Here is a 17,223-nt window from a genome sequence, read left to right as displayed (position 1 = left end):
GTGTTTTTTGAGTCGAACTTGTACTGTATTAGCTGTTTCATAAATCTTGCATCATCATTATATTTCCAAAGAATCCTAGTCTCCTCCTACGCATGGTATCAATAATGGGTTCTAACTCTTTGTACATAACTTTGTAGGGCACAATCCACCAACGCCCATCTTTCTGGTACTTTTTATTAATGCAGGTTCTTCCAATTTTTCTTTCAATTTTCTGGAGTCTTTCTGTCTTTGATTGTTCATTCAGATAGAAGCATGTTTCTGCTGTACAAGTGGCTTCTGGTTTTATAACTGTGCTGTAGTATCTTATTTTTGCGTTTATTGATAGGCATTTTTTTATTTTAACTGTACCAGGTTCATCTTTGAGCTTTAGCTAGTTCGTTTCTTCTTATTTGGATCGAGCTTTTTTTGTTTAGGTTGTCTAAACAACTTTTTTGTCTAGGTTGTATTACTTCTCAAGTATATAAATTGGGTTACTATTCTGATTTTATTACCATTTACGTTTACTTCTTTTAATCGTGTTGGTTTTTGGGGCATAATTTCTGTCTTTTTGAATGATATTTTGGGGTCAATTTCATTTATAATATTTTCTTTTATATATGGAAATATAAAAACAAAATTATAAAATAAAATCGTTCATTCAATTCCTGATAAGAAACCATTTTTAGGTAAAAATGAATTTAAATACACACAATAGATAAAATAAAAACACTTAAAACAACAAAAAAAAAAACAATAAACATAAAAAAAATGTTTTAAAACTATATTACATTGAAGGATCTTTGTTCCTGTGAGTTTACAAAGAGCATTTAATTTAAAATGTAAATGCTCATTAGAAATATTATCTTTATGCAATTCTGTATTTTGATCTATTTCTTTCTTTTTCCATTTAGCTTTCGGAACCGCCATAAGGTATTACTTCAGAGGATGAATGAGAGAATATGTATATGAATGTAAATGAAGTGTAGTCTTGCACAGTCTTAATTCCACCGTTCCTGAGATGTGTGGTTAACTGAAACCCAACCACCAAAGAACACCGGTATCCACGATCTAGTACTCAAATCTGTGTAAAAGTAACTGCCTTTACTAGGATTTCTACCTTAGAACTGTAGACTTCAAAATCAGCTGATTTGCAATAACGAGTTCACCACTAAACCAACCTGGTGGGTAATTTTGATTTGCTCAAACATATCTAGTTTACATCCTTTGATTTGTATTTATTTTATGATGAATATAAAGCCTGGCTTAACACAGTAGGTTTTCAGCCACTCGTCTGGCATCTATACAGAATGTTCAATAAGTGACTGTAAACTTGTATGCATTAGAACAATACGTAAGATCAACTTACGTTACATTAGAAATGGTCTCCATGAACATCTAGACATCTTATTCTTGAAGACTCTCTTGTTGTTGTTGTTGTTACTGTTGGAAAACAGGTTGTTCAAATACAATGTTCTTGGAGAAATCAAAAATAGCAGTTTGAATTTCCTGGAGGCAGTGGGAAATTTCATCGATAACATTACTTTTTGCAAAACCCCCAGAAATATAAAACCGGTGAGCATAAGTCTGGAGAATGAGATGGTTTCAAGCCCTTAGAAATGATTTTATCTCTGAAAACCTTTTGTAGTAACTTCTTGGACTGCTTGACTGTGTGCACGATCTCACCATCTTGTTGAATGTGTCAAGCATTACTACATCCAATCTACACCCCAATCTTCTTTTAATGTAGTTGTAAAGGAATTTCATATATGGCACTTGGCTTGTCTGCACATACCCTGATAAAGTTCTGTGCACGCACATATCCTGATAAATGAACAATACCTCATCAATAACGAAGAAATAACCCAAAATACTGTCAGAATTGTTTGCTAGAAATTGTTGAAACCATTCACAGTATCAAATTTGCTTTTCACAGTCTGTGGCCAATAACTTTGAGTGCACACAGAAGAACACAGTCTCAAACACCAGATCAAGAACTAAGAATCAGATACACCTTCTCATCTCAAGGTTACTAGTCTGAATGACTTGCAGAAGGAAATGCAGGATTACCCACCTTTGCAGAAAACATTACTTGCAGCACACGGAATACAATCACTCTACACATAATCTTGTTTATATAGATGTTGTGACTTTTCGAACATACTGTAAAATTTCCATAACCAAAACAAAAGTCCTTGAATAGTTACAGAACAGAGGGTCATTACTGTTCCCGCTTCAGTCACAATAAAGAATCAGCTGTTCTATAGGCTACAATGTGTGATCATGATACCATAGATAGAATCAGGACAATGACAGACTCAATGCCCATAACACTAATCCAAAAGAATAAAGGACAAAAGGATAAAAAAAGGAAGGAAGAGGAATGGGATGGTCAGTCTATACAGGAACATCTCTAAACAGGATAGTTTCTATGTTTTTATTTTAATAATATGTAGGATATTCATCTTCTTGTTGTTGTTTGTTCACGTATGACTTGTTTCAATGAATTGAAACTAGACACGTTTAAGCAACCCAAGAGTGTTATAAACATACAACATGTAAAAGTGATATTCTTAATGAACAAACAACAAGTTTAAATCATACACTCTTCAAATGCATCACCAAAAATAAAAAACCTTTATATACTAATTCAATAAATGATGCCAAATCCAATGGCATGAAGGCATACAGCATTTCCAATGGCAATTTCAGAATAATCATGATTTGATGTAAAAAATTAGCTTTAACTAATTTAAAGGTTTAAATGTGTCTACGACAAAGGATTTGGATATTAACTACTCTAAGGCTGGGTTCATATGGTAAAAGGAATGCTTTTTTTTATAAAATAAAGGACTAAAGAGAATTTCACATTTAGAGAATGGACTTAACCATTTAGTTAAAATCAGATTCTACATTAGAAAGGTTAACCTAAAATAAATTAATTTCAAAAAAAAGTTCATTATCTCAATTAAGTGATTTTTTTAAGCATTTGGTAATTTTAAACGAGTAAAATAAATCTCTTTTAAATTCCATTAATCAAATAAATACTTACGATCAAGTGCACAATGTTCAGAAGGTACAGGTACAGCTAATAGCATCCCTGAATTAATATTTAAATTATAAACAGCTAACATCAATGAAGCTGCTTCATCAATTGTAGATACATGATACGGAGAAGTACAACCACTCTTACGGGTATAAAAAGAGGGAAACTCTTTACTGTCACCATATGTAACCACACATACTCCAAATGTTTCCTAATTAAAAAAAAAAAAAAAACATAAATATATTTTTTTAAATAATGAACTATTAAACAGTTTATTCATTTAAGTGTAATATTAGTAATTCTCTGAATAATAAATCTTGCTCATTTTGTACTAAATTTAACAATTTTAGAGTGAATTTACACGTTTGTAAAGATTTAAATTTAATTTATGAGGTTTGTTCAAGAAGTAATGAGAATTTTTAAACTTTTTCAATGTTTATCCTGTCTCCTTCTAATATTAAACACTTATGTCAATGTAACTTCCATTTTGAAAAACACTGGTGAAATGCCTCCAGTGACCTTGGCTTGTTATAATGCCTTTATCTCATCTATTGCTGGAAAACATTGTCCCTAATCTAAAAAGATTTAGGAAACAAAAAAAGATTCATGGAACAATAATATCCAGAGAATAGGGTGATTGCAGTATCAAAACATTGTTATGTTTCGCCAGCAACTGTTGGATAAGTAAAGTGTTGTGCACCAGTGCATTGTCATAGTGCAAAATCCACGAGCTGTCTCTCCAAACTTTGGTTTCTTTTCTCCAGATTGCTTCATTCAAAGTACTTAAAACTTCTATGTAGTACTCCTTGCTGATTGTACGACCTGGCGGTAGGATTACATAATGAACAATTCCAGTGTAATCAATGAAAATAGTTAGAAGAATCTTCACAATTGACCAGACTTGAAGAGTTTTTTTTTATCTCGACTCCTCAGAAAACTTCCATTGTGACAATAAGACCTTTCCCTTGATATCATAGCCATACATTCACATTTCATCGCCATGATGCATTTGAGCAAGTATGGATCATCAGTGACATCAATAAGCATCAATTCAATGATGGTTATGCAATGCTGTTTTAGTTTAAAATTTACCAGTTTCACAATAAATTTGGCTGCCACCCATTTCAAGTTTAAAACATCAGTAAAAATCACTTCCAATGAGTCACATGAAATTCCTATTTCTTCAGCAACCACTCTAATGGTTATTCTGTGATAAGCAAGCACAATCTATTCAATGTTTTCAAGATTTTCATCAGACTGATGTGCTGGAACACACAGACTTCGCATCATCCTCAACATCTTCTCGACCTTCCTGAAAGCGTTTGTACCATACATAAACTGATGGTTGTGACATTGCATTATTGCCTAAAATTTTAAACACTCCACTGCACTTAATTCCATTTTTACAAAAAAATGCCAGACAAATTTTCTGATCTGATATTTTGCCAAAAATAACACTGGTCAACATGATTTTTGCCTCACGAGTACCAATAGGTGTAATTAATACAGTTTTTTATCCTGTTTTCAAATATGTATTCGGAATTTCTCCATCACCCACATTTTTTTTGTTACTTAAATTATTTTAAAACATTTTTTCATCTTTTTGTCCATTGTCAAGTAAAAAGCTACAACATTGTAAGTATGATGGAACCTAATAAACTAACTCAAAGGGTATTGCTGCTACTGTTATGCAGGTTCAGATGTGTATAAACATGTACAAAAGTGATCTAGTTTAGCACATTCATCAGAACGATGCCAGTTGTGAGATAGTAGTGAACCAGTAAACACGTCATTGAGTACTTTGTATGTCTGAATTATTGTGTATCACATATTTACAACTTGATTTCTTTTAATTAGTCGTTAAGTTACAAAATGCCTAGCGTTTGTTTAAATCATCCTAACAATTTTTGTTATATGTGATGAAGTGACGTTCAAGTCCAAAGGCGAAACCTTACTCTATTAGTAAAAAGTGTTATAACTTTATTTTGGGTGTAAAGTTGGAGACCAAACAAGGGCCTAGGCCCTACATATCCCATATAAAAATAAATATATAAATTGGTGTGTGCCATATAAAAATGGCACACACCATATACCATTTAGTATCCCTATAATTTGAAGGGAACCCAAAGATCATTCTTCTGACTGTTATTTCTGCTTAACAAACAATAAAGGGATTACGTTAAAATCAAAACATACAGTGGTGTAACCTAACTTGCAATCTGCAATGACGCTAGTTCCACGCTATGAAGAATTGTCCATGACATTAGATGAAGAGAGCTCAGAGTCTGATGGAAGTAAGGAAGAAAAAGCAACAGATTCTGGTGATACAACTTTTGAACAAAGCAGTTCATCTGAGCCTAATTTACTGACTCAAGAATATTTTAATGATCTAATACAAGATTTAAAGTTATCCAAAGAACAGTCTGAAATGCTTGCTTCATGGCTAAGAGGATGGAATCTTCTTCAAAAGAATACAACGACAAGTACTTATCATAATTGTCATTCTGAATTTAAAGACTATTTTTCTGAAGAAAATGGCTTAGTTTTTGTAATGATTTAGTGTTTTTGTAATTTCTTCTCTTTTGGAGACACCTTGTAATGAACATAACCAAACAGAATGGCGCTTGTTTATTGATTTCTCTAAGGTTAGTTTAAAATCTGTGCTTCTGCAAAATGTCAATAAATTCCTATCAGTACCTGTGGCTCACTATGCTACTATGAATGAAACATATGAAAACTTTAAATTTATATTGTAAAAACTTCAATATGCAGTGTATGAATGAAATATTTGTGGTGATTTGAAGATAATTCCACTTATTCTTGGTCTGCAGCTTGGTTACACAAAGTACTGTTGTTTTTTATAGTAGTGGGATAGTGGGGACAGAAAAAACCATTTCATTAGAAAAGAATGGCCTAAACGCGAATCACTCATTCCTGAACAGAAAAATGTGAAACATGACCCATTCTGTAATCCTAAAAATGTGTAGTTACCTCCATTACATATCAAACTAAGATTAATGAAGAATTTTGTCAAGACCATGGACAATAATCCTGGTTTCATGTACTTAAAACAGAAGTTTCCTAAAATTAGTGATGCAAAGAAGGAGTATTTGTGGGTCCACAAATATGATCACAGATGAAAAGCATGATCATGATGTAAAGTTTAAGGAACTACTGAATCCAATGGAGAAAGCAGCTCAAAAATGTTTCTCAGTTTTTTTGGGGAAATCAAAGGGCGGAAAATTACCATGATATTGTCAACAACCTTATAAAAATTTGGGCTGTAATACATCCTTAAAAGTACACTTTACTGCACTTGCACCTACATTTCTTCATAGAAAATCTTGGCGCAGTGAGCAATGAGCACGGGGAACACTTTCATCAGGAGATTTCAGCTATGGAAAAGAGATATCAAGGCAAATTGAATCCTAAAAATGCTGGCTGATTTTTGTTGGACCATCAAGAGGGATGTACCACAGGCGAAATATAGCAGAAAATCATCATTTCTTAGTTTCTAGGCGAGTCAAAGGTTTGAATATTGTGTAGTAAAGAATTTAAACATTTAACTATATGGTGCACTACAGAAAATTTTGGAATCATTTTCTTCGAAGAGGAAGGGTGTGTGATGATTGTCAATTCTAACAGATACACAAAAATGTAACAAGATTTCCTTGCTCCTGAACTTTTTCATTGTAGGATTAACTTGCATGTGAGGCAGTTCCAGCAGAATGGAGCAACAACCACACTGCCAGAGAATCTATACCAGTAGTTGAAGATATATTTTCAGGCCAGGTGATTTCCTAAGAAAGAGGTGTTGCAAGACTGGCACATTCTCCAATAAGTATGCTACTATACTAATTTCTCTGGAGTAACTAAATTCTAGAGTGTTCATCAGTACACCTAATAACATTCCTATTAATGAACTCGAAGCCTCCACAGAAGAATAAATCAGAGCAATCTCGATAACATGGTGCAAGCACCGGTTCAAAATTGTTGGGGCAGACTGCAACAGTGTAAAGAAAATGGTAGAGTACATTTATTCGACATGCTATTTAAATAACAACAAATGAGATTATATTGTGCTGTAAACACATATTAAAAAATATTAAGATAAATTTATATTTAGTATTTTTTATTTCATTTTTAAAATTGTCAGGTTCCCATGACTCACTGTATAATCAAGAAATGCAATTCTTTTTAGCCCTTTAATAATGAAATTCCAGAGTTCATGGTTTTATTATTCGCTATAAATTATTAGAATTTTCTCCCAAGAAACATTTCTACTTAATAACAGAACTTTCCAAATTAGGAATACCTTTATCTCATTAATGTTTGAAATAATCTTTAAAATTTAAACTACAACTCACATAAACTATTAACTACAATATAATGAAAAAAAAAAGGTCATAGTTATCAAACTAACAAGATATTCCAGAGTCCTTTGCACATCTAATATAGATTTAACACCACTGGAAACAACAGTTACTGGATTTCTAGATAATTCAGTAAGATCAGCACTAACGTCCATTGTAAACTGGCCATCTCTATGGACGCCACCTATACCACCAGTGACAAATATATTTATACCTACAATACTGCATACTACAATGGTACCAGACACAGTGGTACCACCACATAAACCCTGAAACAAAAATATTTATCACTCAATCAACATGCACAAAAATGAAAAAATAATGTTTAATTGAAAAAATACATTTTTTAAATACACTTTAATTTAAAATGTACAAAGTAATGTATGCATTAATTTGGCACAAGTATATCCCAGTTTTGGCCTGTTTTTCATAACTCACAAACATAAGGTGCATTGTGTTACTTTTTCCTTTTTCTTGAAATTGGGTCAACTAATTGGAAGTAAATAATTATTTCATAATAAACTTTTAAACCTCAAAAAAAAACCAGAGGCTGAATACAGCCTGAACTTAAAATATCTATTTATTTTTAATTTTCAAGACTGAAAACCTAACTATCTAACATTAAGATAGATGACACAAGGATATTTTTTTTAATAAAAGAAAATCCTGGTGTGACCCAACATATGAAATTTTAAAGATTGTTTTCATTTTTTATAATTTTTTGATTCTTTAGTCGATTTTCAAGTTGTGGTTGTTATTAAAAATGTTATAACAGGTACCATAAAACAAGGAGGATAAATGCGACCTAAATATTTTTTACTACTTTTGATTTTTTTTTCACAACTTGAAAATCCAAAAATAGCACAAATTATAAAAAATCAAAACTTTTTTAGAATCTTAATGTAACAATCCCATGAAACCCTTTTAAAAAAAAAAAAAAATCTCTAGTCATCTACATTAATACTAAATACGGCTGAATTTTCAGTTTTGAAAATTAAAGTTTAAAAAATTGATTCTGTTAATTATAGTACACAAATATCTTGTTAATTTTTGGAACTTCAAAGTTTACAGAAATTATTTACTTCAATAAGTCAGCCCAATTAAATGGAATAATATTCAACACGCCTAAAAAAATTATAATTTACTAAAACTTAAAAAAAGATTATAACGGGTACTGTGTTCCCCGTTGTCCGACAACATCAAAAGTTAGGCCAAAGCTGAGAAATACATACACACAGTGATCAACTAAAGATGACCAACACTGGGATTTCAGAAACTATAAATTTTATTACGAACTTTAAACAGGGGACCCCTCCCTATATTTTTCCCTACATTAAAAATACAGTATTACCAATTTTTAAACATTTTCCCTTTTTTTGATATGGTGGGCAAATTCATTATTTCAAATGAAAACCTCATGTTTTTATTGCATTTTAGGAACAAAATAATATTTTTAAATATTTTTCTTTTATTCTAAGGTATTTTTCGCTACACATAGCCATTACGGAATTACAAGCTAACAATTGTAAACTTACAAAAACAATAAATGCAATTTTAATGCTAAATAATTATCAGCTGTTTTTTAAATTGTTGAACATCATCAATAAGAAGTACTGTTAAATGAGGAATTTATATATATATATATACATATAAAATTTCATTTTATTAGATCAACCAAAATACAGAATAAATAAAGTAGGATGACTTACCTTATTCCCCTACATATATGCAGAAGCAGTTTTACAATTTACTCGCATCATCAGCTCATTACATATTCATACATTCATCTCAAATTACAATTACAACTTCATAAAATATAATAACTTATCATGCATTTAGTAATGCACGATAAGTTATGTAATAAGTAATACTTATAAGATAAGTTATGCACGATAAGTAATGCATGCCTATAACTTATCGTGCATTACTAAATGCATAATAAGTTATACACATGCATTAAATAAATCGCGAAAGCGCTCCTGCAAGTCATCCTACTTTATTTATTCTGTACTTTGGTTAATCTAATAAATAAAATAAATACATTTGTATATAGTACAGAGGAGTAAAATTCTTGAAAGATATGATATAAAAAAAAAAATAAAATATATATATATATATATATATATATATATATTTATCAGACAAAAGTAAAACCTAGCTTTCCACCAGCAGTACAGAATCTAACAATGTTTCTTACCTTACCTTATTGTTTCTCTAATTTTTACATTAAAAGCGTTTACCTCATCATCAGTTAATCAATTTTTTTTTAAATTACGCGTTAAAATTAAAACATAAAAAATTGTTGCATATTTTAAAATATCTAGTCAAAAATTAAAATTAAAATATTGCCTGTAGCCAGATACACAAAAAGTACTGTACTAACATTACATAAATTTTACTTAATAATTTTAGTAAAATTCCTTTACATGGTTGCTTTACATGACCTGCTAGTTCCTTTACATGGAACTAGCAGTTAATGATGTTAAAGACAATTTAGATTCGGAGTAACAGTACAAGGTGAAAAGATAAAGATGCTACGATTTGCTGATGATATAGTAATTCTAGCCGAGAGTAAAAAGGATTTAGAAGAAACAATGAACGGCATAGATGAAGTCCTACGCAAGAACTATCGCGTGAAAATAAACAAGAACAAAACAAAAGTAATGAAATGTAGTAGAAATAACAAAGATGGACCGCTGAATGTGAAAATAGGAGGAGAAAATATTATGGAGGTAGAAGAATTTTGTTATTTGGTAAGTAGAATTACTAAAGATGGACGAAGCAGGAGTGATATAAGATGCCGAATAGCACAAGCGAAACGAGCCTTCAGTAAGAAATATAATTTGTTTACATCAAAAATTAATTTAAATGTCAGGAAAAGATTTTTGAAAGTATATGTTTGGAGTATCGCTTTATATGGAAGTGAAACTTGGATGATTGGAGTATCTAAGAAGAAAAGATTAGAAGCTTTTGAAACGTGGTGCTATTAAATGAAGAGGTATTGCGGCAAATAGATGAAGAAAGAAGTATTTGGAAAAATATAGTTAAAAGAAGAGACAGACTTATAGGCCACATACTAAGACATAATCGCTTTAATCTTGGAAGGACAGGTAGAAGGAAAAATTTGTGTAGACAGGCCACGTTTGGAATATGTAAAACAAATTGTTAGGAATGTAGGATGTAGGGGGTATACCGAAATGAAACGACTAGCACTAGATAAGGAATCTTGGAGAGCTGCATCAAACCAGTCAAATGACTGAAGACAAAAAAAACTTAATTATTTATAGAAACTGCGTCTGCATATTAATCAAGTTGAATTTTTGTCTATATTTATAAATATAATATTTTTCTAAAATGTCTAATTTTTTTATTATCACATTCTTTTGTAATTTCAATTATTTTTAAATTCATATCTAAGTCGGTGATGGAATGTTTGTTAACTATTAAATGGTCAGAAAGATTAGAAAAACCAAAATTGTTTTTATAAAATCTAAAGTATTCTACAAAACTTGCTCTAAACTAATAGAAAACTAACAGATCATTTAAAAAACCTTACCGTATAGCTTACGGTGGTTCCGGAGGCTAAACAGAAGAAGAGAGGCATAGGATACTATCCTGCTATCCCACAAATAAGTTTATATAAATACATATACCTTTAAAGTAAAATAAAAATAAAAAATAAGATTAAAAGTACAGTATTTTTATACCTTGCTGATCACAAATGGAAAATCTCTTCGGGAAGTTTTAACAACATTTTTACCAGATTTATCTACAGATGGTAACTTTGCCAATCTTAATATTTCTTCATAATTTAAACCAACTTTGATTCTACCATCTATAATGCCAATTGTTGCTGGTACTGCTCCCTAAAATATAAATAATAAACAATATATACATATTTATAAAAAATGTTATTATTATTTGGTTATGATGAAAACTTTATAAAAAATAATACACATAAACATTGCATAAATAAAAGAAAAAGGTTTCCTAGTTACACCAAGTCGTGATTATGAAAATAAGAATTAAATATAAAAATTCCCAAATTTCAAGTAATTTTTTTTTTTATATTTCAGAAGCTTCCTTAGAGACTTTTGTGAGGAAAATTTAGGAAAAATCTATTTATAAAGAAGTGATTCCAAACAAAACAAAAAGAAACATTAAAAAAATAAAAAATAAAGTATAACTTATATGAAAATTATGAAAAAAATTGCTTCTAAATTTGGGCCTGGAATATAATATAGGTGTCAAAGCTACTTTAATTTTAATAGCCCTTTAAGTGATGGAGAAGAATTCAAAAAGATTTTTTTTTTAAACAATAAAAATTAAAAGAATTATAGCCCAAAAAATAAATATATTTCATTAGATGTGGGGAATAAATTTTAAGTATTTTTTTCTAAAAATATTCAAATATGGGTTAAGCTAAATAAATTCATTTAAGTAAAGTTTTCTATAATTCTAACACACCCTCCTATTCTAATAAAGGCTAAAATAGAAAAAAAAACTTTTCTGCATTTTACGTACAGTCTACAATTTAAAAAACTGTATAAATTTCTTGGTAGCTCTATATAATACGCATAAATTTTCAAAAAATTTTTGAAAAATATTTAAATCAAAGGTAGATAGAGCGAAAGGGCAAAAAATTTATTTCAATTTTAAGAGGTGGGGGTTGATTTTTGGAAATTTTTTTAATGATTATTTATATATGCATTGTAACAAATTTGTTTCAATAAAGTGTTTTTAAAATGCCTCTGAAGAAAATTGAATTTCTTTTTCATATCCTCTCACCTCTTAATGAGTTTCAAAAAAAAAACTAAGATCAATGCCCCATTTAGAAATATTTAACCCAAATTTAAAAACAACCAGTTTTGTCAATCCTTAAGTTCAAAAGTAGTGTGATACACATATACACTCATACATAGATACATACATGTTTTTTTGTCTATATAAACACCAGTTGGACCCTAAAATGTAAAGATTTGCAAAAAATACCTGTTATCTTATTCTTGACATGATCACCACACATTCCCCTTTAATATAACTATTCTAACTACATTTGCTAATAAAATAAAAATAATACAAAGTAAATAACATACAATTTATTCAACAGGTTTAGTACCATGATCCTGGAATAGTCGCTTTAATATTGGAGGGACAGGTAGAAGGAAAAAATTTTGTAGGCAGGCCACGTTTGGAATATGTAAAACAAATTGTTAGGGATGTAATGTAGGGGGTATACCGAAATGAAACGACTAGCACTAGATAGGGAATCTTGGAGAGCTGCATCAAACCAGTCAAATGATTGAAGATAAAAAAAAAGTACCATGAATTTATAATATTTTAAAATTTATTTTGTCTAATATTAGAGTTATCAGCACTGATTATGGCAGTTGATGGGAATTTAGCTCTGTTCTTTTTCTAAGTTTTGTTTTTTTTTAAAAATAAACTGAAGTATGTTGAGTTTATTTTACATGACATGGATCTATTTCTCACACAGAATTTAATTCATGCATGATAAGTGTGTTTGATAATATCTAAAAGATTTAGTAAACTTTTACAATTACTTTTAGTAGAGAAGATTTACAGGATTTTTAATTTTATTCATTATTTTATTATACGAGTAACTGAACTTTTCACATGATTAGATAAGAACTAGTGCACTGTTTAGTTCAGTTTTGTTATCTCTTTTCCAGTAGCAGAAAATAAAAAAACCATCTGCGTTATCTTTGTAACACTTATCTGTATAGCTAGAATAAAAATCTTTTTTCTCTCCAGCATAATAATAATAAAAAGATGATAAGGTTAAGTGGTGGTTCAGTTGCTATTTGTATAGAATTAAATCAATTTTTATTAACTGAATTTTCATTGTTAATAGGATTTTTTAACAGAACTTTTTTATTTATTTATTTATTTTTAACAGATATAAACATTTTTTTTTGTTTTATAATCTCAATCACCAACGCTCTCATTATAAATGTATACTACACTCATTATAAATGTGTCTACACCATGTTTATACGAATTTGAACATGTATGTAAATGTACTGACGTCTGGTCATATATGTTTTTTATGTAAAACAAAGGATGACATATTAGTGTTGAAATAAGCTGTACAGTAGGAAGATGGGCTAATTATTTTCATAAATTATGCTCTGAGACAGTTTCATTAAATTCTAGACAAATTTCTATTCCATGGTGTGGAACTAAAAAAGTTGTACCACCAAAGAATAAAAAAGTTAATAACACAAAGAAATCTTCAAATGATGATTTTTTGGATTTTGAGAAAGAAGCTGTTAAAATCTTGATCTAAATTTATAATGATTATGGATATTAACAAATACGTGTTTCAATTCAACTGATAATTGACTCAATTTAGTTTATATAATGATTGATAACCATACCAATAATTTTTGAATTTGTCTGGACAACTGGAAACATTCAAGGACAGAATTGGGATATTAGCAGAAACTTATCAAATTAATAACGAGCATATTCATAGTGAATTGAGAGATCATATGAACATGAAAAAAGTACATCCTTATTTTGAACTTGAAAGACTATCCAAATTCTTCCAAATACAGATCTTATCAATATACAAAAATTATTTAATAAATGCTCTGAAGATATTCCGTTTGATGTTAAAAAAGTTTTTCGTCTGTGTAAAAATCTTATTAAAGGCAAGGATAGGCCTTTTAAAGTTTTATTTAATTCCCTTAACATACAAACCTCCTCTATGAATCATGAGACCTTGCCGTTGGTGAGGGGGCTTGAGTGCTCAGGGATACAGAGTAGCTGGACCGAAGGTGCAACCATATCGGAGAGGTATCTGTTTGAGAGCCAGACTAAGGAATGATTCCTGAAAGAGGGCAGCAGCTCTTTCAGTAGTTGTTAGGGGCGTGAGTCAGGACGACTTAAACGGCCGTATCAACATCACTCAGTCCTCTGAGTACTGCGCAGCTGAAAGCAATGGAAAACTACAGCTGCTTTTTTTCCAAGAAAATGTGGCTCTCTGCATTTTCACATAGCAATAATGGAGGCGCCTTCCTTGGTAAAATATTCCGGAGGTAAAATAGTCCCCCGTTCGGATCTCCGGGTGGGGACTACTAAGGAAGGGGTCACCAGAAAATTAAAAAATAACATTCTACGAGTCGGAGCGTGGAATGTTAGAAGCTTGAAAAAGGTTGGTAGGCTAGAAAATTTAAAAAGGGAAATGGGTAGGACAAATGTGGATATAGTAGGAATTAGTGAGGTTCGGTGGGAAGAGGAAGGCGACTTTTGGTCAGGTGATTTTAGAGTAATTAACTCAGCGTCAAATAATGGGCAGGCAGGAGTAGGTTTCTTGATGAACAAGAAGATAGGGAGGAGAGTGGAGTATTTCAAAACGCATAGCGATAGAATCATTGTAATAAGGATAAAATCAAAACCTAAACCGACAACGATTGTTAACGTCTATATGCCTACAAGCGCCCATGATGATGATGAGGTAGAGTGTGTATACGAAGAGATTGATGAAGCAATTAAACACGTAAAAGGAGATGAAAATTTAATAATAGTTGGAGATTGGAATGCAAGCATTGGAAAAGGCAAGGAAGGAAATATAGGGGGTGAATACGGGCTGGGCAAAAGGAATGAAAGAGGGGACCGACTTATAGAATTTTGCACAAAGTATAATTTAGTAATTGCCAACACCCAATTTAAAAATCATAATAGAAGAATATACACTTGGAAAAAGCCAGGCGATACTGGAAGGTATCAGATAGATTATATCATGGTTAAGCAAAGATTTAGAAATCAACTCGTTGACTGCAAAACTTACCCTGGAGCAGACATTGATAGCGACCATAATTTGGTGATAATGAAATGTAGATTAGGGTTTAAAAACCTGAAGAAAAGGTGTCAGATGAATCGGTGGAATTTAGAGAAGCTTGAGGAAGAGGAGGTAAAGAAGATTTTTGAGGAGGACATCGCAAGAGGTCTGAGTAAAAAAGATAAGGTAGAAAATGTAGAAGAAGAATGGGAGAATGTTAAAAAGGAAATTCTTAAATCAGCAGAAGCAAACTTAGGCGGAATAAAGAGAACCGGTAGAAAACCTTGGGTTTCAGACGATATATTGCAGCTGATGGATGAACGTAGAAAATATAAGAATGCTAGTGATGAAGAAAGTAAAAGGAACTATCGGAAATTAAGAAATGCTATAAACAGGAAGTGCAAACTGGTGAAAGAAGAGTGGATTAAAGAAAAGTGTTCAGAAGTGGAAAGAGAAATGAACATTGGTAAAATAGACGGAGCATACAGGAAAGTTAAGGAAAATTTTGGGGTACATAAATTAAAATGTAATAATGTGTTAAACAAAGATGGTACACCAATATATAATACGAAAGGTAAAGTCGATAGATGGGTGGAATATATTGAAGAGTTATACGGAGGAAATGAATTAGAAAATGGTTTTATAGAGGAAGAAGAGGAAGTTGAGGAGGATGAAATGGGAGAAACAATACTGAGATCTGAATTTAAGAGAGCATTAAAAGATTTAAATGACAGAAAGGCTCCTGGAATAGACGGAATACCTGTAGAATTACTGCGCAGTGCAGGTGAGGAAGCGATTGATAGATTATACAAACTGGTGTGTAATATTTATGAAAAAGGGGAATTTCCGTCAGACTTCAAAAAAAGTGTTATAGTTATGATACCAAAGAAAGCAGGGGCAGATAAATGTGAAGAATATAGAACAATTAGTTTAACTAGTCATGCATCAAAAATCTTAACTAGAATTTTATGCAGAAGAATTGAGAGGAGAGTGGAAGAAGTGTTAGGAGAAGACCAATTTGGTTTCAGGAAAAGTATAGGGACAAGGGAAGCAATTTTAGGCCTCAGATTAATAGTAGAAGGAAGATTAAAGAAAAACAAACCAACATACTTGGCGTTTATAGACCTAGAAAAGGCATTCGATAACGTAGACTGGAATAAAATGTTCAGCATTTTAAAAAAATTAGGGTTCAAATACAGAGATAGAAGAACAATTGCTAACATGTACAGGAACCAAACAGCAACAATAACAATTGAAGAACATAAGAAAGAAGCCCTAATAAGAAAGGGAGTCCGACAAGGATGTTCCCTATCTCCGTTACTTTTTAATCTTTACATGGAACTAGCAGTTAATGATGTTAAAGAACAATTTAGATTCGGAGTAACAGTACAAGGTGAAAAGATAAAGATGCTACGATTTGCTGATGATATAGTAATTCTAGCCGAGAGTAAAAAGGATTTAGAAGAAACAATGAACGGCATAGATGAAGTCCTACGCAAGAACTATCTCATGAAAATAAACAAGAACAAAACAAAAGTAATGAAATGTAGTAGAAATAACAAAGATGGACCGCTGAATGTGAAAATAGGAGGAGAAAAGATTATGGAGGTAGAAGAATTTTGTTATTTGGGAAGTAAAATTACTAAAGATGGACGAAGCAGGAGCGATATAAAATGCCGAATAGCACAAGCTAAACGAGCCTTCAGTAAGAAATATAATTTGTTTACATCAAAAATTAATTTAAATGTCAGGAAAAGATTTTTGAAAGTGTACGTTTGGAGTGTCGCTTTATATGGAAGTGAAACTTGGACAATCGGAGTATCTGAGAAGAAAAGATTAGAAGCTTTTGAAATTTGGTGCTATAGGAGAATGTTAAAAATCAGATGGGTGGATAAAGTGACAAATGAAGAGGTATTGCGGCAAATAGATGAAGAAAGAAGCATTTGGAAAAATATAGTTAAAAGAAGAGACAGACTTATAGGCCACATACTAAGGCATCCTGGAATAGTCGCCTTAATATT

At 31.2% G+C, this 17,223-nt stretch overlaps 1 protein-coding gene across 1 annotated transcript in view; it reads right to left on the bottom strand.

Annotated features, from left to right (window-relative positions):
• The window catches only part of LOC142333255 (uncharacterized), a 496,762-nt gene that overhangs the window by 462,931 nt on the left and 16,608 nt on the right, over window positions 1-17,223 (bottom strand). The window contains exons 3-5 of the mRNA XM_075380258.1: window positions 11,103-11,261; window positions 7,446-7,664; window positions 3,029-3,233 (exon numbers count right to left, since the gene is read on the bottom strand). Coding sequence (XP_075236373.1) covers window positions 3,029-3,233; window positions 7,446-7,664; window positions 11,103-11,261 — 583 coding nt within the window. The remainder of the gene's footprint in view (window positions 1-3,028; window positions 3,234-7,445; window positions 7,665-11,102; window positions 11,262-17,223) is intronic.

This window comes from Lycorma delicatula, chromosome 12 (genome assembly GCF_047948215.1).
Source record: "Lycorma delicatula isolate Av1 chromosome 12, ASM4794821v1, whole genome shotgun sequence".
Classification (NCBI taxonomy): domain Eukaryota; kingdom Metazoa; phylum Arthropoda; class Insecta; order Hemiptera; family Fulgoridae; genus Lycorma; species Lycorma delicatula.
The sequence above is the reverse complement of the archived record's forward strand: the minus strand, read 5'-3'. Positions and strand labels throughout refer to the sequence as shown.